The sequence below is a fragment of the Cyanistes caeruleus genome, chromosome 1 (genome assembly GCF_971803275.1).
Source record: "Cyanistes caeruleus chromosome 1, bCyaCae1.hap1.1, whole genome shotgun sequence".
Lineage (NCBI taxonomy): Eukaryota > Metazoa > Chordata > Aves > Passeriformes > Paridae > Cyanistes > Cyanistes caeruleus.
In genome coordinates, this window is record NC_141701.1 from 60,796,995 (window position 1) to 60,822,314 (window position 25,320).

Here is a 25,320-nt window from a genome sequence, read left to right on the forward strand (position 1 = left end):
TTAGTTTTTAATAGGTTTAATGAGCTTTGTGTACAGCTTTTGTATACAGTTATGCACCTTATTGTACATATTTATATTTCAATTTCTGTGCTGTTTCCCCCTTATTGCTCCAAGTTTTCTCTTCTTTTTTTCCCATAACGTTCTCTTTGGCGATTTTTACCTGTGTGTTTGTTTGTTTTTCCAGTGGTTTCCCATCTAGCTGAGCCCTCAATATTTTGCTTTATTTCACTGCCAGTGGTCTGTAGTGGTCAGTACACACTGACATTTCTCTCCCCTGGGGTGGTGTCATGATAGCCTGCATCCCGTATCATGACAAGTTTCCCTTCATGTCTGACACCTGCACCTCAGACACACATAACTTTTTAACTTGCTGCTCTAATGTCTCCCGTATCCAACTGTGGCAATCAATCCAGTCTTCCTCCTTGTTCTGTGTCTGGGGGAGGTCTGTGGATCAGCCATGGGTTCTGTGAGGACCAGCTTCAGAATGTGCTTCAGAAGCACTTGGTAGGAACTGCATTAGCTGTACTCCATTTTGAGCCCATGAAGACCCAGCTGTCCAGTCTCCATGTAAGCCTTGCTATTTTTAGTTTGGTGCCTCCTACATTTTACCTCTTGCAGATTTTCTGACATTTTATTTTATTTCCTCAGTGAAAACATATGGCAAACAGATGCCTAAGCAGGGCCCCAGGCACCCATCTCTTTTTCTAGACTTTTCAGAATATCTGGGAAAATTCTGAGGTTTACCCTGATACACATCACACTTGCAATTTATTTCAAGCGCTACCTTTTCAGTGACAGGCATCCTAAATACCATCAGTTTTGGAGATATGTCATTTTAAAATCAAATTTCTGTCTCTATTTTCTTTTTCCAGAGGCAATGTTGAAAGCATAAATAAACTAACCATTAGGTTTCAAAATGGTGGTAGTTTGTTATCAGTCAGGGGAAGCAAGGATGATCTAAAGAGCTTATTTCTCCTTCTAACATGCACATCTCAAAATTTAGAGTAATTTCTCTACAAATATCAGTTTACCAGTCCCTCCCTAAACTTCAAGTAATGTTTTCCACACAATGGCTTGACCACATCCCTGTCTGAGGTAAAATGGAAATGATCTGAAGACTTGAAAATGCTAAATCTAGCTCTGGCTAAAAATTGCTGGTACCCTCTGAGGCTGGGATTTAGCTGTTTTGCATAGATTATGGGTGTACTAAGCTTGGGCAGCAGCCTTCCACTTGCTGTGGCCGAGGCATCCATGGGAGAGAGACATAGAACCAGGAAAATGGGCAAGCCTTCAGTAGAGTAATCCATCTCTGTCATGAACTTTTTCCCCTGGTACTTCTCCCTTTCCCATGCCTCACCCTCTGTTATACTATCCTAGGGCAATGCATTTAAAATTAATATTTCAATATGTTGAAATTATATCTGAATTTTAATGGTGTATGTATATTCTGGAGAAAGTTTATTTTGGTAAGGGGGCTATACACGGATATCAGCATTCTTAAGATTGCTTTGTAATTAATAGCTCACATGGGACCTGGAAGCCAAGAAATAGCATATCTGTTTTCCCTCTGCTGTGTCTCCTTCCCAGGATTCATTCATTCCAGAAACATGGACTACTCAGTGCAGAATTCATGATGCAACCCTGTTGAGAAGAGAGTTCTGAGAGCCAAACCTGTGGAAAGTGGCAGCTCTACCCTTAAAACTGGATCTATCTCCCAAACATGAAGATACCCAAGGTGTGTCAAGATTTGCTCCAGATATCAGGCATCAGGATGTAGATTTATTCACAAAGTGCAAATGTTTCATTTGGAAGCTGCTTAAATGAACAGCCTCTTGAATTTAGTGTCACACTTCATTTTCCTTTCTCATTATTAATGCTGCTTTTTTTTTCACAAAGGATGGGAATGTTGCAATGCACTGTTCTCTGTATTGATATGCAGCAATCAAATAATGCTGAATTAGATGATTTTAACATTTCTAAGACATTCAGTGGAAGCTGATACAAAGGCTGGATGAAATTGCTCTAAAAGGCACAGCACACAGAAAGACTATAAGCTCTGAGGCCATAGGGTCTTTCAGAAGGGGTTTGCTGGAATCATGTTTCATATTTTATATCAAAATCACACAGGTGAAAAAAAACCAAAACCAACACAACTTAATCAATGCCACCCTGATTGTAGTATGTAATGTTTCTTTTTCTTCTAGATAATCTATATCAACCTAAATGTTCCTGATGAATGAAGGACCCCTTTTTGTTGCCAAAGGAAGGGTTGGAGAAAATAATGGAACAGCAGCCACCACAGGTAATTCCCAAGGGATGCTAACTTTTTCTATATCAACACATAATGTCCCTTGCAGATAAATTTTTGCTGGTTTTACCAAGGAAGCGCTAAAGAACACAGAGAATTTCATCGCACCAGGTCACAAATGGGGAAGCTTGAAAGAAGCAAAGCTCTGTAGTCCTCCCAAAAGATGACTTTTGAGTAATCAGGGAGCATCTTATTCCCAAACTCTAGCTGGTTAGCTGCTTAGTTGTAGTTGCTGGTTAGTTGGGCAACAGGGACAGCAGCTGCCCTGACAGGAGCTGAGACCTCCCAGCCAGCAGGACTGACAGGTGCTTTTGAACTGTCCATCCTTTTGCATGGGAATGGGGCAGAAGACTCTTACGTGCAACCTCAGACATCTCTGCAGGCCTCCTGTTCTGTGCCTGGTGCCTCCCTGGTGCAGACTGTTGGACCATTTCCACAGCACTCTCTTGATAACGCGCTTCTTAATTTGCCTCAGCGTTCCTCGTCGTCATTTCACTATTAATTACCAAATGTGTGTGAGCAAAGCATTTGGTAGTCTGTCTTTTGTAGCTGCACAGGGCAGCTGCAGAGCAAAGGTGCTGGACTCCAGTGGGTGCAGGAGAACCCGGTGCCGCCCCGTCAGCGAGCACCCACTCTGCTGGCAGTGCTTTCAGCCGGTGCCAGCTTCTGTTCCATCGCTTCCTACAGCACCGCAGGGGCCATAGGAGAAATCTGACTGCAAAATAATGTGATTTCTGCTTTAATTAAATGAAACACTTGTATTCCTTTTGGAAAGGTACAGACATTTCTCCTCCCCACCCCCAGAATCACAGTTTTCAAAGGAAACCGATTGCCATCACATGCATTAAAAATGGTATTTAACAGTGGCTTTATCAAATGTACTGAAATATCTACGTTATGTGCATAGATGTAACATGTTTCACTTTCTCTATCTGATCCAAAAGCTTCTTATTTTCTATCCACCCACTCAGGCACACAGTTATTCATTAGGTACAAAAATGAACTGCACACCTTAAATATATTCAGATTATTGTAAAACTGCCTCCACCTTGCTACCAGAATTGCCAAGGTAAAAATATATATCTCTTTTTCAAAAGATAGATGGTGATAATATAGAAATGTTTCTACTTCCATAGCACCTATACTAATAAAAGGAGTCAACTCTATTTAAAAATAAATTCACACTTGAACAGTTGCTGTACTCTATACATGTATTTCACACACTCAGAAAAAAATTGTTAAAAAAGTTATGTAGCTGTAGTCAAGCATTTAGAAGTTAGGAAATAAGAGTAAAGAAGAATCTTCAGTGCCTTAAGAAACTTTTTTCTCTCCTGTATAAGCATTATGATATAGTCCACAATTACAGAAAAATATGCTTTTTCGCCATAGGAATCCATCTTGGTTAAACCCAAGAACATCTTTTTCTCTTCAAATTGTTTTACTTCAGCCACCTGTGCCATGGACATCTATAATATTATTTCATATCCCCTCTAGCCAGGTTTTCTAGGCAAACAAAACTAATGCTGTGATTTGTCCCTCAGAGCCCACTGAGTGATACCAAATACAATGGGAAAGTGGAGATTTTAAAGAAGAAAATCCTTTCCAAGTTTCAGGACAATCAGGGGAAAGCAAAAGCCCTATCAATGCCTGCATCAAAGTAAAGGCTGAAGGTGAACCCTGATCTGCTGCTGGAATTCAGGTTGCACAGCCCTGAGGTCCTGCACCTCAGGACACCTGCCCTCACCTGGGCCACCCACATCCCTGCTGCACCTCTCACTTGGCCTCTCTTTTCTAAGCATCTGCTTATTGTTAAAATCTCATTTTTTAAAAAAATCTTAGCATTTTTTGACCCCAAAAATGCTCCAAGTGTGTTACCTTATAGCCTGGCATGATGGGGATTACACTACAACCAGATTTACATCCAGAAATCTGGTTTCACACTTCTCTTCTTTCCCTTGGCCTCAGCCTTTTGCTTTTGTCTGACTAATCATCTTTTTGCTCTATAGTTCTCCCTCACCTTGCACACTCAGTTTGTCATCAAAACTCCCCCTCTGAGCTGAATGTTTGAGCTGTGCTATTTAGGTTTGCAGCCCGGAAGTTTGAGGTAAAAATTCTACACACAAGGCGTGTCAGGGAAATTTCGGTATTCAGTGATAAAATTCCCCCTCTTTCTAGTCACCTTTCAGTCAATGTTTCCTACAACTGCCCAGTCTCTCGAAACCTTCAGTGTAACTAAGAGGGAGCTGAGTCACAGACCACAGCAACAATGCCTATGTTAGAGAAAAAAAATAAAAGTAGATATAAAAAATCATCACATTACCTTGAAGGTTCATCAGCCATCTCTGCCAAACCCAGATCATGGACAACATATTGTAATTTTGCTAAAGACTGTCAATAGAGATGTCTGCACATTGGCAGGAAATTGATTGATTCCCACTGTTCTTTTTATTCAGACTATGCTTCCATTTTCTCTTATAAGACAGAAGTGTAGCAGTAGATGGTGGAAAACCTCTGGTACATTCACGGATGCCGTGCAATACATATATACACATTATCACATTGATTTTCCTGTATGTGCCTTTACTGTCACTCCTCATTGCTGCAAATGATTAAATGAAGTAGCAGGCAGGGAAAAACTACAAAAGCTTTCTGTTTTGCACTATCTGTAACAGCAGCTAACCTGCTTGTGTCCATGAATATCCAACTCATCTTCTAGGAGTTACCATTTCCCCATTTTTTAAAGGTCCCAGTGTTAATTGTCTCATACAGAGCAATCACCTTCATTTTCTCTCTCTCTCCCTCTTGCTTTTTAAAGTCCTGATTTGATGATTCAGTTTGTATCCACATGCACTTAGTGACAAATAACACCCTGCCTTAGCAGAAAATGTCTATTGAAGGGTTGCTGAGGGACTGGACATCAATCTAGGGAAGAAACACTACAAAAACTACAGAGCCCACCTGCAGTGTGAAGCAAGATAAAAAAACCCAACCCAACCTAAATTCTAAAGTACGCATCTATGCTGTGTAATCATGATATTTTGCGTGAGTTCCAATATGCCAACACTGAAATAGGATATTTTTTATTCTTAAATGAGTCAAATACTGGTGACTGAAATTAATGGCAAGATTCCCACTTACTGTGATAAAATGTGACCATTATGTGAGAAATTTAAATTGAAAAATATGAGTTTTAAAGCATAATATCTGCATTCTTCATGCCTCATGCTAATGAAATGATATATTGTTAGAGTCAAAGAGTTTTATATAGTTTGAATTTCTGTTGTTTCCAGTTTGTTTTATAACATACAAACCCACAAAAGAATAAAACAACTGGATAAAATAAATACATTTCTATAATTACATCTATCTAACATTTGACAATATAATTTTAACTTTTCATATCATTTTCTTCTGAAATGTCACTATATCTTGCAGCTTGCCTGTTCTTTGGAAGTTGCTTCAACAACTGAGTGGATAGAACAAAACTACAGAAGACTCCATCCTGCTAAGAGTGGCGGTGAAAATGTATCTTTGACACCTCTTCCTGTCCTTACAATATTGTCCTTGTTTTGTATTGTTATGAATGCTTTTAGCACTGCTGTAGTGCTTCCAGGTCTGTGGTAGTACAGTATAGACCCAGGGCATTGGGACAGTGGAAAAGAAGGAAAAGCTGCTGGGATGAATCATCCATAGGGTAACAGAGCTGGAGAAGGAACAAGAAGGACAGAGAGAAGAGGGTGGCAATGTAAAGAACAAGGCTATTAATAACAAGAAACACATGTAGGGTGTGGGTTGGAAGATGGCAGATCCCAACATTCCAATCAGCAAGCTCATCCTACTGCTCCCTGAAAACCTCCTTCCTTATCCAAAGGATGCAGAGCCAAACTACCATCCCACTTATGTTCTCTCTTTGCAGAACTACCTGTGAAGACAGGCTTCCACAGGAAACACAAGTCACTTCACTGCTCCTCCACTTGTATCTGCACGCAGCTTTTTTCCTAGGAGCAACCACTGGTAGAGAGCTGGGTGTTGCATGAAGAGCATCAATTGGTGGGACAGCTTTTCATGATCCATTCTTGCAATGCTGGAAATAAAGTCATAGAGGACAGAGGGTTACAGTGAGGGAGTTCACAAAAGACTAACTTGTTCTCCTGAAATATATTTTGAAGGTACTCCTGAAATGGCAGAAATGTATGCATTAACATAAATCTTACAGAGTAATTGGAGCCTAAAGCAGTCTACAGGAATCTTGTTTATTACGTCTGAACATCAAGTTCTGCTGTGAGTCCATTCACCTGAGACCAAGGTTCAACTAGTCCCAGGAAATTTCTTTAGTGATCAGGCCTGAAACAGTCCTGAGAATCACAAGGCACTTTTAAATTCCCAGCAAATTTTCACCTGATTCACTAAAGAGCTAATAATCATTTTTAGGAGAGCCAAATTCTAATTTGACAAAGCCCTGAGTCACAATCCCAAACCAGAAGTTTAACCCACACAGCATTAGGTGTGTTGTTTAGGATGTAGGTGTGTGTGTTAGAAACACACCAGTGCAAAATTTTAATGCTCACTCTAGCTTAGTTCTTGAACTACTTTCCTCCCATATGTCCTCTAGACTTCCCAGACAAACAAATTGAATCTGAACTCATTCCTACCTTCACTGTAGTCCTTTTGCCTTGCAGATCAGGTGTCCTCTGCTCTCATCCAGGAACTGCATCGCTTTCTGGTCTGCTTCTTGCAGCCCCCGTACCTAGAACACCCTCCACATCAAGTTTGTCCTGGTCTTACCTCTAATTTTTCTAATACTAAAAGTGGAAGTGTTGGCAGATTCCCCATTTGCTTCCAAGGCCTAATGCTGAGGAGTGAAGGGGACTGGTGGAGAGACCCTGATTATTTTTCACAAGAGAAATCAAGAAGAACAGTGGTGATCTCCTGAGGCACTGGATCCTCTCTCCCTCCAAATTTTTGGTGAATTGCTTCGGAAAATGATGGCAATGATTACTGTTAAGCCATAGTTCTGTTGTAGACAAAGCAAGAGAGTAATAAGTAATGAGTAATAAGTAATTATTGGACAAGTCAGTAATAAGTACAGCAGTGGAGCAGTAATATTTACAATAAAATCCTAAGATAATCAGAGTCACATTAAAAGTTACAATTGAGAGGACCAGCTAAGAAACCCAAGAAACTACCTGCAAAAGAAAGATAACTAGCACTTGGCTAGACAACAATAGAAGTGTTGTCTTGGTTTATTTTGAAACCTGGGGCTCATAAAAGCTATTTTGAGTTGATCACCTCCATTCAGTTCACTTTGGGACTGCTGTCCAGCTCAGACATGACCCTCAGCAGGAAGCAGTCAGATAGACTGAAAATAAGATCCAATCATGTTCCTCAAACTGTGCAATCAATGTGCAATGTTGCCAACACAACAATTGGAGTTGCTTTGTTTTCCCAGTGTTTTACTTGTCTGCAGCTAATGTAGAAGACAACCATTCATAAATGATTGAAATCCATCCTGTGGACAGTATTTGCCACCAGATTTAAAACTGCTAATATAACTCACTCTCTGTACCACCCCAGCGTTAGGCTAATGCCCCTCTTAAGCTTCTCTGAAACTCAGAGCTTTTGCACACAAAGAAATTATCTACATTCACAGTGCCCACAGAGCTTTAATCCAATCTGCTATTTCCAAGATATGAAATGAAGCCATTTTAGTCACAATTTAGGGTTTAATTCAAACTGTAATTATACTATCTTTTAAATAGAATTGAACACATTTAACGAAAAATGGTCTTTATTACATGTTTATGTTTTCCCTTTTAGTATTACAGAAAACTGCAGCAGGGAGAAAACAATATTATCATGGCTCATCTAAATACTAAACAAAGATGTAAATATTCAGTATGATGTGCAGGGAATTAGTAGTAGCTTTAGACTAATGGGGCAGAGAATAGACTAATACTGCTAATTTTCCACATAGCTAGCTGAACATTTATCCCAAAGTACTTATCAAGAAAACCAAATTTTCAACCACATTTTAAAGTAATATAGGCTTCAGAGGCTTTCTTTCTCTGAGACAAAACTTTAAAGTAGATTTGTCTCTAAAAGACTGAACTTCAGGTCTTCGTACTCTTACTGCCATATTAAAGGAAAATAGAATAAGATTCAAAGATTATTTATAAAAATACTTCTTACTATGGAATCAAGTCTCTTTGCATATCTGTTTGTGCAGTTGTTTCAGTCTCTACTGTTACAGAAGTTGAGCACTTCACAGTTTTAGTGCACACATGGCACTGCATAAGAAGTAATGTAAACATCTACCTGGCTTCACAACTGAGTTGATACCCTTCAGCTTTGTATCTTTGATGCTAGATAATCGATTTTCTTTTTCAGTAAGTGCTGATGAGCACCTGTGCACTAAAACTGTCTATCAGGGAAGAAAGAAACAAGTTTGAAATGTGAACTTAAGCCATTTGTCTTATGCCAGCATCTCCCTTTATGGCATAGATACATCTATGACCTACAAGGAAGCAGGAGACAGTGAAGGAGTTAATTTTGGCTACCTTCTCATTTTGTGTCTTTCAGAGAAAAGGGTCTGACTTCTGCTAGAAGCAAATTAAGCTTTTCAATATAATAACAGCAAGCATCACTGTAAAGATCCAGGTCATGAGGGGTTCCTTTGTTGCAAAGAATTTGATGATTCTGGAAAACGTGTAAGACAGAAATAATCAAAGCAGCCAAAGAGGTCTCTCATTTGAGAAAGAATATTTTATGACCTATTTTTATCTTGCTAAGATAATTTCTCAGTTACATTTAAAATTGTATACCACTTGCCATGTATTAGAAATGACAGATACTTTCTAGCAATAGATTCTGAACTATATCTCAGCCATTCTTTCTCTTCACTTCTGACTCACCCTGACTTTCCTGTGAGCGGAAGTATTCCTCTGTAAATTGCTTTATTCATTATGTTGCCTTCAATAATTTTCAGTGCAACTGTGTGGCCCATTCCTAAGGCAAGGAGACAACCACTTTGTTGGCCATTACCATTCAAAGTAAGGGTTTGAGGTATGAAAGAAGACTTGCAGTAAAACTTCTCAGACATGGTTTAAAAAAAAAAAAATAGAGACAGATACATCAAATGGTAGGAGTTGTTAATAGAGTAATAGGCAACAAAATAGAAAATACAATTATAAAATTATAACCTTGCATAAACATGTATTTGCCCAGAAAATGAATCCTGTGTGCAGCTCTGGGGGAAAGGGAAAGGAAAGGGCACAGAGAAGAATGACAAGGATGATTGATCAAAGTTATTGAGTACCTTGATCACAAGGAGCATCTGAGACTCAGAAAAGGCAATGCAGAGCAGAAATGAGGTCATTGGAGCAATGAGTAGCAAGAAGAAGTTGGACAGCAATGAACTGTCAGAAGAATCAGCTTCTTTATACAGACAGCAGCAGACCTGTGAAAATCTTTGCCAAAGGACCTTTCTGCCCCAAAGAGCCTTTCTTTCTAGGGGAGATTGCCTGAGCATTTGGAAGAGAGATCCACTAAGATTACTGATTACCCAAACCAATTCTGGTTCAGGAAGCCCCGCCCAGAAAAAAGGCGAAGGCTGGGAGAATAAGAAAGAGGAACTAGCACACATGCTTTCTTACTCTGACCTCACCGTGCACTTGCGGCCACTGCTGGAGACAGTCCAAGGCTCTGCGGCACACAAGGCCTTTGAATCAGCAGTGTGATTAATAGGTCATTGTACTGACAGGTAAATTCCTCATCAATGTGATGTCAACTCAATGGCCTTAAACTGTAGGAAGGTTGATTTCAATTAGGTATTAGGAAGACATTCTTTTCTGTGAGGATCAGAGAAACTGTCAATGCCCCATCCCTGGAAGTGTTCAAGACCATATTAGGTGGAGGTCTAAGAAACCTGCTGTAGTGAAAGGTTCCCTGCACCCTTATTTATTCACCTCTCAGAACAAGGAACCTCTTTGGCTGAGCTGAACAAGGTTTTTCTGGTTATCCCATAAGGGGAGAGAGAAAAGGCAAAGACAACTCTACAAATCTTAAAAGCAAACATGTAACATCAAGTCAGTGGAAAAGGACCCTAAATGAACTTAAGTACTCTAATTTTTATTTTTTTTTCTCAAATTCCTTGAAGGTTTTATTGAACAGGCAGTTCATGAGCTGCTCATGTTAGAGAAACAGAATCAGAAGCACATTCCTAACTAAGCAAGAAAAATTAAAAATGGCTTTAAAAAAGATTTTAATATAAATTGATTATGAATGTAAGATGATGCTATTACACCTCTGGTTCTGCAATTACATGACATCCTGAATCCTTCCTTCGTGGCTGAATGGTTTTAAAAAAGGAATGTTTTCTGGTAAATATCACAGATGAACTGGATGGATGAATGAATGTTTGTTCAGTTGATTTGTCATTTTTTGTTTTTTATCCCTGAATATAGTTAGTATTTTTTTTTTTCTTTTGACTCAGGAAGCATTGGAACCTCGACAAAGAATGAAATCCTCACCATGCTGATTTTAATGGAAATGTTGCCATTGTCTTGATTGGCACTAAGATTTGATAGAGAATTTCTAAGGTCTTAAATGAAAACCCCAAGGAAAAGGACCAACTTCCTTTAGTTGGGAAAACTGCTTTGTTTGGAAACTCCTGGGGTTTTTTTTAATTAGAGTAACATGTCAGGATTTAGCTTAAGGTGATTCCAAGCTGAGTGAGCTCAACCCTCTTCTGAAACAAATGTGCTTAGGTGACCCAACAAACAAAACTGGGAATATCTCATAAACCATTGCTACAGCACATGCTGAAAGCTGATCAGTAGTTCTGAATAGGAGAAATCTTCTTCTGTGGGAACAAAAAGACATTGGGAAGAAAAGAGCAAACATGGATTTTAATGAAATTCTAGTCCTGGATAAGTTCCCAGGTATGGCCACAACCCCAGCAGTACAATTTTAATGTTTTACCTCCTTTGGTTATGCCAGCAGCAGATACCTAAGGCACCCCAGGCAAAGTGCCACAGGTGCATATTCCCTAAGTGCCTGCAACACGAGCTCCCACCAGCTAGTGATGCTTGTTTCACCCTGCTCTTGTCTGAAGGGAGATCCTGCTGCAGACCAGATGTTGTAGACAGTCTCTGTACCCACCATCCTCTCTGTACAGGCTTTCCTGTACGACCTTTGCAGGGCCACATCAGTGGCAGGTACTATAAACCATTCCTGCATCAAGGTCACACTGTGAGACCTGTGAATATGCTGGAAAAGACACAAATAACCAGTGCAACAAGTAAGGAAGTGCTTCTACCAAAATAGAATCTGCTTTGCCCTCATTTCTTTCTCTCCTACTTTTACTGCAGTATTACTGCTACCGTAAATATAATGTACAATAAACCTTTTCCATTTCACTCCCATTTGAGAGCCCTACTTTCTGCAACACTATACAAATGATCCTCAACCAAATCTGAGATGGTTTTGCCACAAAGTAGACAGAAAGAACTTTGGATCAGAATTCTAGCATCTGTCAAAAATAATAGCACAACTTTTGCCAGCGAGAGGAAGGAGTTTGCCCCCAAATTAACCCCCAGTACTTTGCTTACATCAAGAATATGGTTTTATAAAACACTGCCACATATTCCAGAGAATGTCCCTCAGTCAAGAATTATGGAAAGAGCTTGATTTTTTTCCACGGATGTATGTTAAAAGGAGATCTCATTTCAAAGAAGCTTGTGCTCCTGAAAGACTGTGAGAGAGAGCAGTGTTCACTGTAACGCTGTTTTCCATGACACAGTGGAAACTTTATGAGTGGTTCTTGCCAGCACAAGCCTTTGGACAGTGAAATCAGTGTCTCTGTAGTAATAATGCATTGAAAAAGGCAACAGAATTTTGAAACGCTCTACTGGAAAAAGATACATCTTTGGGAACATAATGTAAGCATCTTGGAAGTTCTGTGTCTATTAAGCAACACTCACTGAAATATCCTCAGCATGAGTTATCTGAGAGTCTGTGTGTAAAGAAAGATTGCTGGGAATAGAGCTAAGCATGTTAAATTAATTGCACATTCTGAAACCATGTATCTGAAAACTATGAATGATCTCATGTGGAAAAAGAAACTGCTGCAAGCTCTTCCTTAGTCAGATGTATAGCAAAGTTCTGTGCCTTTCTAGGACTCTCCATCATTTTCTCCTACATGTTTACTGGTAATACAGAACAGTTTGATAACTATATAGGGATGTACACAGTCATCAGCTCTGTAAGAGGCCACTCAGAAGCGATCACTGACTTGCAATAAAAGTCTTAGTCTGTTTGTAATTCAGGAAGTCTAACTCAGTCTAAGCTTTTTTTTTTTCTTTCTTTTTTTCTTTTTTTTTTTTTTCCTGAGATATCTTTTGCCATCAGAGGTAGTATTTTCCCAGACCTGAAGGTGGAACTCTTGTTCCTTTGATGATCTTTACATGAGTGACATAGCATTCTGCATTGTCAGTTTTAGCTTGAGGAGATTTGGACTTCTCTGAAGGCACTGCTGGGTTGTCTGGAAAACCACATTAGCCATTGTAGAAGAACTGGATAGTCAGGCACAAACATTGTGTTCACAATGAAACGTGCCAGGAGTTCCTCAGATGTTGTCTGTTAGAACTCACACACACACACACAAAAAAATCTTTCTTTTTGGAAATATTGTGATCCTGTTCCTTCCTTTGCAGTTATACAAGTAGATTTCTTTTTTTCTGGAATCATCAAGTGTAAGGAAAGGATTGGCTGATTGGTTGTGCCACCTCCATATTGTACCAATATATTCTGCTGTTTATGCTTGAGCTACATTGTATCTTTGAAAAAAACTCCATGTTTTTACTGACAATTTTGCATTGTTCCAAAAGAGTTTCACAGACAATTTGATCCTATAGCAAATTAAGATGCATCACATTTCTTGTCTCATTTTTATTCTAGTTTTGCTTCCAGAGTTTTGTAATTTTCTGAAAACCAACACTTCTCAAACATCTCTAAGTACTACTTAAACAAGTGCTATTATGCTTATGACAAAAGTACCTCCTCACCTGCATTGGATTATATTTTTTAAATATCTCAAGTTAACACACATCTTCCACACCTTTCATAATTTTCTTGTGGACTCTTTTCAGTGTTTAACATCCCTTTAAAGTGATAATGTTCAAACTGAATGCATTATTTTGATAATGATTTAATCAGTACTATAGAAAGGGGAAATATCCATTCCAGTTGTATTTGATGTTCCTCTGGTTTTCTTCAGAGTACTAGCTATCAAAAACTTTGTTCTGAGACCTCACGTTTAGCTGATTATGTCCAGGTCCCCTTTAGCACTGTCTCACGCCAGTCATTCTCCCAGATTCCAGGTGTGCCCTTTAAGGCTTTATTTTGAATGCATGACCTCCAATTTGACTGGCTTCAGAGGAGTATTTTTGCAGAAGAGCTTACAAAGCAAATTAAAATGAATTTATCTAAGCAAATTGCTCTTATCTCTATTTATAAGAGCAAACTAGTATTTTTTTATTTTTGTCTCAGTGATCTATAATAGCACCAGGCCAAGAAAGACACCAATACAACCTAATGACAAATCTTCACTTAGAATAACTCCTCTCAAGAACTGTCACCTGAATCACTTATTATGATCTTATTATCACTTATTATGAGGAAAGGCTGAGGGAACTGGGCCTATTCAGCCTTGAAAAGAGACAACCTTGATGGGACCTCATCAATTTCTACAAGTATCTGCAGGGAGGGTGTCAAGAGGATGGAGCCTGGCTCTGCTTGGTGGTGCCAAGCAACGGGACAGGAGGCGACAGGAAGAAATTGATGCCACCTGAACACAAAGAAAAACTTATTTTCTGTGCTGGTGACCGAGTGCTGGAACAGATTGCTCAGAGATGTTGTGGAGTCTCCCTCACTGGAGATACTCAAGAACCATCTGGATGCAATCCTGTGCCATGTGCTGTAGGACAACCCTGCTTGAGCAGGGAGGTTTTACCCAATGACCCACTGTGGTCCCTCCTAAAGTGACCCATTCTGTAATTCTGTGATTCTGTGAACTATACAGAATTTGCACTCCTCATTGTATTTATGAGAACAGCATACTGCTTCACATCAGATGGAAGCTATTACTTCAACATTACCACCTTTATCTACCAAAGTTAAATTCAAACACATTTAATCAAATACTTTTCATAAAAACATGTTGACTTGTATTTAATTATTGACATTTAATGACTGTATCCAAGGTCAGCACTTCTGTGATTCTGCTCCTAATCTGGGTCAAACTGTGAAACTGTTAGACTGTGTCATCCTCCTTAACCTTTTAAAAATATATGTTCAATGTCAGCTTTTTTTTTTTAGTACCCTGGCATTCCCCAGTATTCCACTGCCATTCCAGAAATTGTGCTGTGAACAACAGAACTAATGAAGCCATGGGATTCTGATAATTTTGATTCTTCAGCCCTTAAATAGGCTTAATTATAACTAAAATTTATTCTCCATTAGCCCTCTGAAAATCCTATCAAGCAGCCTGGAACTATGTCTGCATAAACTAGATGGCTAATATATCACTGGCTGTTACTACAAGAATGTGTAAGAGCTGAGCTTTTTGCTTACTGTTCCTTCACTGAGGAAACAAATTTAGGTTTATATCCTCAGTGACATATCAATTTCCACAAAACTTACAGGACCATAATGACTTCCTCCAAATTAGATTGGAACTGGCCAAAAAGTCATGGAACAACAGATGAACAGATAACATAAATCTTGTTTAGAACATCACAATCAACATACATTCATATTTGTTACTCTGAAGATCTTTCTTTACTTTGTTTTATTAATGTTTAGCTAAAAAATGGTCTAATATTGACGTAATGTAGTCACTCTACAGATATTACCAGGTAGCCAGACAGTTTTACACTTCTATTCAGTTGTGATAAATTGATCAGAAGCGATGCCAGGCTGCCTTCAGAGGTTCTCCTCCACCTGTCCCACATGTGAGGGAACACCTACAGAAAGCAGATGCTCTGCCAGCCAGGGGGATGTGGTGTCGGGGTAGGATCCAATAATCAGTGTGTCAGGCACTAACAGGTTACACTTGTTAATTTTCAAAACTTATTAGTGGAATGGCCTGAAGTTGTGTCAGGGGAGGTTTATCGTTAAAAGGTTCTTCACCCAGAGGGTGGCCGGGCACTGGAACAGGCTCCGCAGGTCCCAGCACCAAGGCTGACAGAGTTTAAGGAGTGTCTGCACATCGCTCTCGGGCACACCGTGCGCTCCTGGGGATGGTCCTGTGCAGGGCCGGGAGCTGGACTCCACGATCCTTGTGGGTCCCTTCTAGCTGAGAACACTTTATGATTCTATGAAAAGCTCTTAAAATTTTGTCGGGAATCTTTAGGTCTCTTTTAGAAGAGTAAATTTCACTTTTACCTCCCGATAAGCCCTTATCTCAGACTCCCGGTACCCTCTCCGTGGCGAGGACAGCTTCTCCGCCTCCTTCTCTTCCTCCTCCTCCTCCTCTCCGTCCCCTTCCCGCCTCCGACCGGTGGTTCCCGAAGGGCTACGAGCACGTGGAGGATGGCCCGGGGGAAGCGGAGGGGCTGTGCGTGTGGCGGCGGGGGCTGGGCCGCGCCCCGCGGCGGAGGGGGAGCCCAGCGCCGGCTCCCGCCCAGCGTCCCGGAGCCGCCGCCGGCCGCGCTCGGCGCCTGTCACACGGCCGCCCCATGGTGAGCGGGTGAGGGACCGAGGGCGGGCGGGGGACGGAGGGAGCGGGGACCAGCGGGCAGCGGGGCCGGGGCGGCTCCGCTTTCGCTTTCGCTCGCTGTGCCAGCGAGGCGAAGGAAAGGGAAGGGCCGGGCCGGGGCCTGGCGGGCGCACGGTGAGTCCTGGGCTGGGCCGCTGCGGACCGGGCCGGTGGGAGCCGCAGCGCGAAGCGAGCGCCGGGTTCCCCCCGCCACTCCCGGTTCCGGGCCCTCGGCGAGGCCGCGGCGGCCGCCGCTCCCCCCGGCCTGGCCCGGGCCCGGGGCCGGCGGCAGAGCCGCGGGGGCTCGTCCCGCTGCCGGCCCTGCCCGGCCGAGGGGCTGGGGGTGCCCAGCCGGGGATGCCCCCAGCAGCGGCTGGGCCCGAGGTCCCCCCGCGGTCAGGCTGTGGGGCGCTGATCGGGACAGAACTTGTCACACCAGCTTGGATTGTCTTACTTATTTACTTGTTTATTTACGTATTCTTTGCAGTGTGACAAATCGTTAAGCACTGGCATTGCCCAAGCTTTTAAAACTGTAAGTCAGGAAAAAAGAACTAGTTTTGTCCGCTTGAAGTTCTTATATAAGACTTAAAGCCTATCTTTATTTTTTATGCTTCTGCTCTCTTCACGTTTGCCTTGCCTTTCCAGGGCATGGTACAGGCAGGGTAGGCCTCTGGAAACCTGTTGGTCTCGACCTGCACCAGGGGAGGTTTAGGTTGGACATCAAGAAGAATTTCTTCACAAAAAGGTTAATTAGACATTGGAATGGGCTTTTCAGGAAGGTGGTGGATTCACTGTCCCAGGGGGTGTTTGAGGAAAGACTGGCTGTGGTACTCAGTGCCATGGTCTAGTTGAGAGGGTTGTGTTGATAGGCTGGAGTTGATCCCAGAGGTCATTTCCAACCTGATTTTGTGTTTCTGGGGCGAGACCAGAGGTGCAGCTCAGGTAATGCTGAGAATTCAGTATTAGGGCTCTGATTGCAGGTTGAACTGTTGTGGCCTCTTGTGGCAGGCATCAGCCCATTGCAAACTTGCTCCACCGGTTCATCTTTGTGTAAAAGGTGTTCACCTTCCTGTAGTCATTAGGTATTTTCTGCCCTCCTGCAACTGGCTTAAACATATAAATCCAAGACAAAGTGCCTGTTGTCTGGTCTGATTTCTCAAAATGCAGTCATGTGCCCTTGGCTTGCCTGGATCAAGTTTGTGTTGCCACAGGTGACCCACAAGAGCAGAGATATACTGGGAGCCACAGCCTGACACGTACAGCTGGTCATTCTGGGTGTGCTGTGGGAGATCCCACACGTGTGACTGTTTATCCCACTAAGCAGTTTCATGTTACTTTGTGAACACACTGGGGCTGGTGACTGTGCCTTATTTCAGCCTAACAAAGTTATTTTCTTTTGAGTCATTTTACAGACAAAAAGAAAAAGATGTAATTTAGTCCCGAAGCGCAGTTTGGCTGTAGCCTACCACAGGAATGTGTTCCTAACTACAGGCCTCAGCCAAGTGAGCAATAGTGTCACTGCAATTTTGGGGTCAGTACCACTCTAGGAAATGTTTCAGGTCACCCTAGGGAGAAAGCTCTTGTATGTCCTTATATTCTAATTAATTTTGTTTACAGGGAAAAATATTTTGGCCTTTTAACCCTTATCAACAAGGCATTTATGCTAGAGGTACTTTTTCTAGTGGCAGTGGTTGTCTAAAGTGTTGTGAGTGAGTTAAAATCAGTGAATTACATTGTGTTTCCCTGGGCAAGCAGAGCTCCTGAGGTTTGCTGTGCATTGTTGTACTGGGTTTCAATGGAGAACACTAGCAGTTTAGCAAAAGTTCATGAGTGTTAACAAACAAAAGTTCATGAGTGTTAACCATCTTGAGGTGTGTTAGCATTTTCTGAAATTCATAATAAGTATGTTACCATACCTGGGAAGAATTTTACTTCTGGTTGGCTGCAACTATGTGACTTGAGCTGCTACAGGCTGCTTTGTATATATCTTTTTTATTTACTTAGTTGGCTGAAACTTATTCTGCATCTCGGTCTGGATCACTTCTGGATTAGTGTTATTTCAGTCACTGATACTCAGATCCAAGGGCAGAGGCAAATCACCTTCCTAAGGAGCTGAAGTTGAGTGTAGTGTTTTCACTTGCCTGAGGAGAGGGGTTCATAGGCCAGACAGGGCTGCTACTGAGAGGATAGAGATAGAGATCTTGATAGGATGGAGATACGGGCAGACAGAAACCTCACAAATTCCAGCAGAGGAAATAAGAAAGCCATGCACCTAGAGCAGGTTGGGAAGACTTGATGGAGAGCAGCCTTGCAGAAAAGGACCTGAGTGTTGTGATGGACTACATGCTGGTTAGAGGGCTGGAGCACGTGATATTCTAGGAGAATGAGGTGGGTTTGTTCAGCCTTAAGAGAAGGTGAAGGAAGGGGAGATCCTGCTGTTGCAGGTAGAAGCTGTAGAGGCAGGCTGCTCTTGGAGGTGCACAACAGTGGGATGAGGAGTAGTGGACACAAGCTGGTTTAGCTACAAGGAAGGTCTTTGTGGTCGTGGTTTTGTTTTGTTTGTTTGATTTTAGCCTGGACAACAGTCAAACACTAAGGAGGGGTCTAGTGTGTGTGGAGTGTCCATCCATGAAGGTGTTAGAACTTGAGTGGACAAGGACCTGGGAAATGACATCTCAGTCAGCTTGTACTGCCTGGCATGTGAAAATCTCTGCCAACCTAAACTGGCCTGTTACTCTGTGATTGCTGCAAGAACAGGCATTACTTCAGAAATGAGTTGTTAAAGTTATGCTTAGGAGAACACAAGTCAAATAAAGTATGCAGGGTTTCCTTGAAATTGCATCAGAAACAAGCAGAAATGCATAATGTTAATTTTATTTGTTTAATGTTAATATTATATGAATGTAAAAAAAAGATGTAAGACATTGCATTGATAATTTATGGCTTAGAATTTTTGGTGCAGAAGCTACTATACTATATGAGAGAAAATTAAGCAGGAAATCTAATGACAATGTAAGGAGTTTTTATATTTTTATCTTAGGTTTTCAAACTTGCTGCATAGTGAATTTTAGGCAGCAGTGTCTTTAAGAGATCGGTAGACACTGTCATGGAAGTTCCTGTCTGGAAATTCTTAATGAGAAGAAAATGACTACCTGGAGCCCTGCATGTAGCCAAATCTTCAAAATTGAGAATTCAGATAATCTACCCAAGGCACATAGCCATTGTTTATATTAACTCTGCTTTCACAGTGCTCCAGATTGTAAGTCATCTAAACTATTCGTTTTGACTTTCATCAATCGCCAGATGCCATGAAAGGTTAAGGACAAAGTTATGGTGAATTTAGCTTAGTCTCTGCTGTATTTCTTCTAAGACAGAATTGGCTGTGTGTTTCTCTGAGTTCATGTTGTGTTACACTTTTGAAGAATTTGTGCCAACACTTCTTCAAGATGATTCAGTATTAAGGAAATGCATGACATGGCCATTTAATATCTTCAGGGAACCAATTTTTAATTAATTCTAGCTCATAAACTCATGGATTAGTGTGTAAGCTGCCAGGAAATGAAATGTGTGTTTGAAGAGGAAGTACTGCAGTTTGGAGTATGGTGCTTCTTATCTTTTGGACATTATAAAAAAAAGAAATCAGTTCTAGACTCAGAATGGAGTTCAACTGTGATATATTAGTGCCTCTTTCAAAAGTTAGGGACTGTAGTGACCAAGGTATAATAGAATATATTTTTTATCATATTGCATTTAAACTGCTGTTTTTAGAATGGTGAAGAGAGTGAATCAATACAAAAGCATAAAGTCATTTTTGCATCCTCAGAAGTGTGAGGTCACCCATCCATTGTGTATTTATTTGAAGGTTATTATTTAATACCTTGGGTTAGAAGGGGATTTGTAAGACTGCTTGATAGACTGTCTGTATAATTTGAAGTGGGGGTGATTTTGCAAAGACTGCAAAGTCAGTTGATGAAATAATTTCCTTTAGAGGTTCTGAAAAAAGAAAAGATGTGTCATTGAAACCTTAAAGATTGACTTCCCTTAACTTGGTCTGTGCTCAGTAAACATTCAGCTTTGCACAGTTTTCAATTTCTTTGTTGAGTGGGATAGATAAAGGAGGAGAGTCTCCTGTTAGCATTCTGTTCTTCTGAAAAATGCAGCATTGTTTTATTTGCAACCATCTTCCTTCCTATACCAGAGGTGCTTTCCCTTTCTTGCTGGAAGATGCTCCCCACTTGGCTCCTTTGAGTTTGGAGCAGATTTGTACATGTGCTCTCTGCAGCCTGCATGAGAGGGCTGGGGCTGAGCACTGAGCAGTTCAGTCAGAGACCCAGTTCCATCAGCTGGTGTCTGTCCTCATGTTCTCTCTGCCTGCTGGAATCACAGATCTCAGAAAAACATCAACACCCTCCCTCTGCATTTTCACACCATAGGTAGATGTGAGAAAAGTGATGTCTAATTTCACTGTTGATAATATGTTTGTCTGTTTGAAAAACAGGAGTGTTTTTTAACCTGTTACATTCTGCCATGCCTCACCTGTAGCAGGAGAATTATGCTGGGTTCATTCCTTTAAATCAGTTTAGTTACTGAAAGAGGAAAATCAGAGAAAGCTTTCTGATACAGTAGCTGATGTACTTCAGGTACTTCCGTATGACCAAGTTAGCACGTCTTTCTGCTGACACTTGTGAAAAAGCTTACTCATATGTGTCTTCTTTCCCCTTGTGTGCATTCAGCATAATGGAATTCCTTTATGTTACTCCTATGCTCTGTAGATAAATGCTATTACATACAATACTACACATCTCTCTTTTAGAGAAGTGAAACTCAAAAATGATGTTTTACACTATGCAGGGAACAGAAATCAGGCTGCTTATGTACCTACTGGTCCTGCAAATATTTCAGCAGCCTGTTTGTATCCCTTGCTAGGTGATGCCTTAGTAGGCATTGTCAGCAGGGAACATACACAATTTGCAGTGCAAATCTTTATTCAGAAGCTCTTAATATTTCCAGGAAATGGAATTCCAAAATTAGTTTTATTCTGGTGTATTTTCAGGACACTTTCTACAAATTTTATGATTCTGAATGTGAATTGGAAAAATGTGAACTCTGATCAATCAAACATCTAACTGGAAGGTTTTTTCAAACCTTTTCATGTATCATTATGCTGCAAAGCATGTTTGCCTCTGCCTTAATTACTTAGCTGTTTTTCATCTTCTTGTTAGTGTTAAGCTTTATGAAAAATGATCCCCAAAGCCTTCAAATAAGTAGAGATAATACATTTAAATGCAAACGTCCAGATATTAAGTATTAATGCTGTTTAATTATGGGTTTGGGGGATATGTGATCATTAGTGAGACTGATTTATCTTCTTTTGATTTCTATAAAAGTGATTGAAGTTTACCTTGTTTAACTTTTTTTGGGTTTTTAGGGGTTTTTACCTTCGTGAAGGTATATTGGACAACTGTTGACTTGAAAGCTGCTTTTAGGATGTCCGAAGATGAGGAAAAAGTTAAACTCCGCCGAATCGAACCTGCAATTCAGAAATTCATTAAAGTGGCAATTCCAACAGATTTGGAAAGGTTAAGAAAACACCAAATAAATATTGAGAAGGTTAGTGTTCACTTTTTACTAATGTAGTTCTTTTTGCAGTGTAGAAGCAGTCACACTGAAAGATTATGTAGAATTTTCAATGAGAAGTTGATGACAAAATGCTTTGATTCAAATTTGTCTGAAGATGAAAGTTCTGTATTTATAATTGTGTGCACAAAGGCCTTTACATTTGTAGTAAACACCAATGTTAATGGTAGTTTGGTTGAAATACTTATATGATAATTTGCATTTTACATCTTTTACGTGCATTTTAGCCATAATGAATGTGTTACAGTACTTTTGTGAGCTGTCATGATGATTTTCTCTTCAATAGTTTTTGTAAAATTAACTTTCAGCCATGTAAACCAAACATCCCTAGAGGTAAAAGGATAATTTTATAGAATCTGATCCTGTTTATTTTACAGGCTACTTTTAAGCAAAAATCACTAATTATGTCCAATTGCTTAGAGCAGCAGCATTATTTACTTATGATGAAGCCAATATCTCTAACCTCATTTCATGAATATTGATTTAAACCTTAGGATCCAGAGATAGTCCAAACAATTAATCTCCTAAATCACTGTTTGAAGAAACTATAAAATCAATATATAATGAAATTTGACCTTGAATACACCTTTTCAAGGAAGTGGCTACCATAAATTCATCATCATTGCTTCTCAACTATGTATGAGAGTCAAACTTTCTGTATGACAGTTTCGAAAGACTTAAAAGCTATAGCCTTGAGAAATAAGTTTTCTGTACTTTTCTTTCTTTCCATGCTTTCCCCATGAAAATTCTTGTTTTCTAAAGCACATTCCATGGATTGGATGGTGTTTCATTCCAAGAGGGAGTAAAATGCATGTGTATCCAGAAGAGGTATAGCTGTCTATAGATCTCTATTAGATAACAGCGATTTACTTGGTAGGACAGGAAGGTGGAGATTTTGTTTGGCTCACTGTCCTAAGCTTTGTTGGTGATATGCAACAATCCTTTGAAAAAAGAAAAAGGGCTTTAAGACACTTTTTCTCTCTTGCTTTCAGTTTTAATTTCATTTCTTGTGACTGTGCCAAAGGATGTTGTGTGAAACACTTTTTACCTTTGGCTGGGGAACCATTGTTATGGTGGGAAGGGATGTTAAGGTGACATAAAACAAGAAATGAGGGTATCTGAGTCTTCCTGCAGTCTTATCCAAGTGTGGACATTTGTGTAAGACATTTATTGAAGAGCTTTTAGCAGGAGATATTATGACAAACTTTTTGAGTTCTCTCCATGTCCACTGGATACTTTCAAGGAGAGACAGAAGAGATCCAAAGCAGAAGCATGAAAGTTTCTTTCTAAAGAGGGCTCTCAAGAGAGTGGACACAGAGCAAAAGAGATTGAGTGTCTAAGAGTAACCTAATGTTTTATATTTCTGTTGTGGAATACAAACTATTTGGCTACAGCACAATTGTGATTAAATATCACAGAAATATGGAACTATAGAGTGGTTTGGGTTGGAAAAGAAGCTTTAAAGATCGTCTAGTCCAACCCTCCTGCCATGGGGTGGGAACACATTTCATTACATCAGGTTGCTCAAAGCCCCATCCAAACTAGGTGTCCAGGACTGGGGCATCCACAACTTCTCTGGGCAACCTGTTCTAGTTCCTCACTGCCCCCATTATAAAAAAAAATTTCTTATATCCATTCTCCTCTTACCCTCTAAATGTTTAAAAGCATTGTCCCTTTTGCTGTTGCTACAGGCCTTAGTAAAAAGTCTCCATCTTTCTCCTAAGCCTACATTTTTTATGGAAAGGCTGCAATAGGAGCAGATTCTCAAGAACCTTCTCTTCTCCAAGCTGAGCAATCCCAACTTTCTCAGCCTTTCTTCACAGGAGAGCTGTTCCAGCCCTTGGACCATTTTTGTGGCCCTCCTCTGGACCTGACATAACAGGTTAGGATTCCATAGATGTTTTTACTTCATGGACCTCCCTTAGTTTTACACATATTTGTTCAGGATAAATTATTGAATGTTAAGGGGTTGGAATGGACCTTAGAGATCATCTAGTGCCAACCCCTCTGCCAAGGGCAGGAACACCTTCCACTAGGTTCAAGGCCTTACTCGAACTGGCTTTGAACACTGCCAGGGATGGGGCATCCAGTACTTCCCCAGGCAACCTGTTCCAGTATCTCACCACCCTCACAGTAAAAAATTCCTTCCTAATCTCTAACCTGAATTTCCCCCTTTGCAATTTGTACCCATTGCTCCTTGTCCTGTCACTACAGCTCCTCATAAAGATTCATTCTCTGGCTTCCTGGTAGACCCCTTCAGATACTGGAAGGTTGCAATGAAGTCTCCATGCAACCTTCTCTTCTCCAGGCTGAACAGCCCCAATTTCCACAATAAATGATGTCAATACCATCTCTTCTCAAGCTTTACTATCCTTGAGGCCCCCAGGGTGACATTGTCCAGGAGTATGGTCTACTTTGTGTTGCATGGCAAAGAGAAATCAACAAGGAGGAATTCTCTGACCACATGAATGTAGGTGTATTAAGTCATTGCATTCTTTGGGCTCATCATGAGCATATTCTGAATTTAGAAGCAAAGTAATAGAACAATATATTAAGCAGATGAATGTGCTGAACATCTCTAATAGAAATTATGAAGAGCAGTAAAGGTTTCCTGAGGAATTTTTCTTCACTGGATAACAGGATTTTTTTATTATTATTTGGACAATGCATTACAGTCGGCTGAAATCAAATAGGTGATTTTTCCCTAAACCCCATTTGTTAAAATCTCAGAAATTCTTGTTTCAGTAATCTTTCAGGGGTTACTAAATTGGAATGTCTACTGCAGATACAGGATTTTTCATCCATTTTATTTTAAAGAACACTGGCAATAATTTTAATGGCATTGCAATTTATTCAGAGGTTGTTATTGTCCTAGAAGAATTATGTTAATCTGCGTTTGTTGAACACTAAACCTTTTATCTTCTATAGCACTACAAAGTCCTAACATGAAATAACTTTTTGCTCTGAAAATAAGTAGTTACCTTCGATTTCTCCTTGTATTTTAGGAAGCTGAGTAACTTGTGATCCTTATTGCTGTGGCACCTAAAATTATGAAAATAGTTATGGAAAGATAGAGGCTGTAGGTAAAGTTCTTTATTGGTAACAAAACTTATTAGGAAATTGAGGAATTAAACTTTAAATAAAAATACCTTACAAGTCATGGTAAGTGTTTTGCCTTGTTATCTAAGCAATTAAACAAATATTCTAATATTGTGTAATATTGTAAATACATTTTTTGATAGTTTCTGCACACATTCCAGGAATCACAGCTTCTACTTTTATTATTTTACTACTCTTTTTCATGCTAAAGTCTCTATATTGTTGTCAACTGTCTGTAGCAGGGACTGACTTATTTTAATGATGAAAAGGTTGATATGTGATGATACGCTGTTCTTCTGCCAAACTTTCTGCTAGTGTAATAGTTAGTCTAGTCTCTGTCCTGTTGGAAGTACTGTGTGGATAGTTTCCCACTGAAGTTAGTGGAGCCTCATGGAGGTGCCAGATCTGGCCTGATAGTTCTTGTAGCTGTTTGTAACTATATAGAAATGTTCAGTGTAAATGTAGACAGCAGCATTGTGTAATGAATGCCATTTTCCATGTCAATAGTATCATATACCTC

At 40.3% G+C, this 25,320-nt stretch overlaps 1 protein-coding gene and 1 long non-coding RNA gene across 5 annotated transcripts in view; one reads left to right on the top strand and one right to left on the bottom strand.

Annotated features, from left to right (window-relative positions):
- LOC111925286 (uncharacterized) lies at nucleotides 1–16,002 on the bottom strand. The gene is made up of 4 exons (XR_015288610.1): nucleotides 15,752–16,002; nucleotides 6,961–7,322; nucleotides 6,231–6,392; nucleotides 1–3,023 (listed from the first exon to the last, which is right to left on the bottom strand). It is a non-coding gene; the product is annotated as an uncharacterized LOC111925286 (long non-coding RNA).
- STX17 (syntaxin 17) overlaps nucleotides 15,914–25,320 on the top strand; it is a 26,083-nt gene continuing 16,676 nt past the window's right edge. The window contains exons 1-2 of one of the 4 annotated variants that reach the window (XM_086895307.1): nucleotides 15,914–16,047; nucleotides 21,493–21,674. In XM_086895307.1, coding sequence (XP_086751433.1) covers nucleotides 21,552–21,674 — 123 coding nt within the window. In that variant the 5' untranslated portion in view covers nucleotides 15,914–16,047; nucleotides 21,493–21,551. Of the gene's footprint in view, nucleotides 16,056–16,076; nucleotides 16,200–16,342; nucleotides 16,597–21,492; nucleotides 21,675–25,320 lie in introns of those variants that run through there. The other 3 variants (XM_086895298.1, XM_086895316.1, XM_023921704.2) reach the window with 3 other exon arrangements.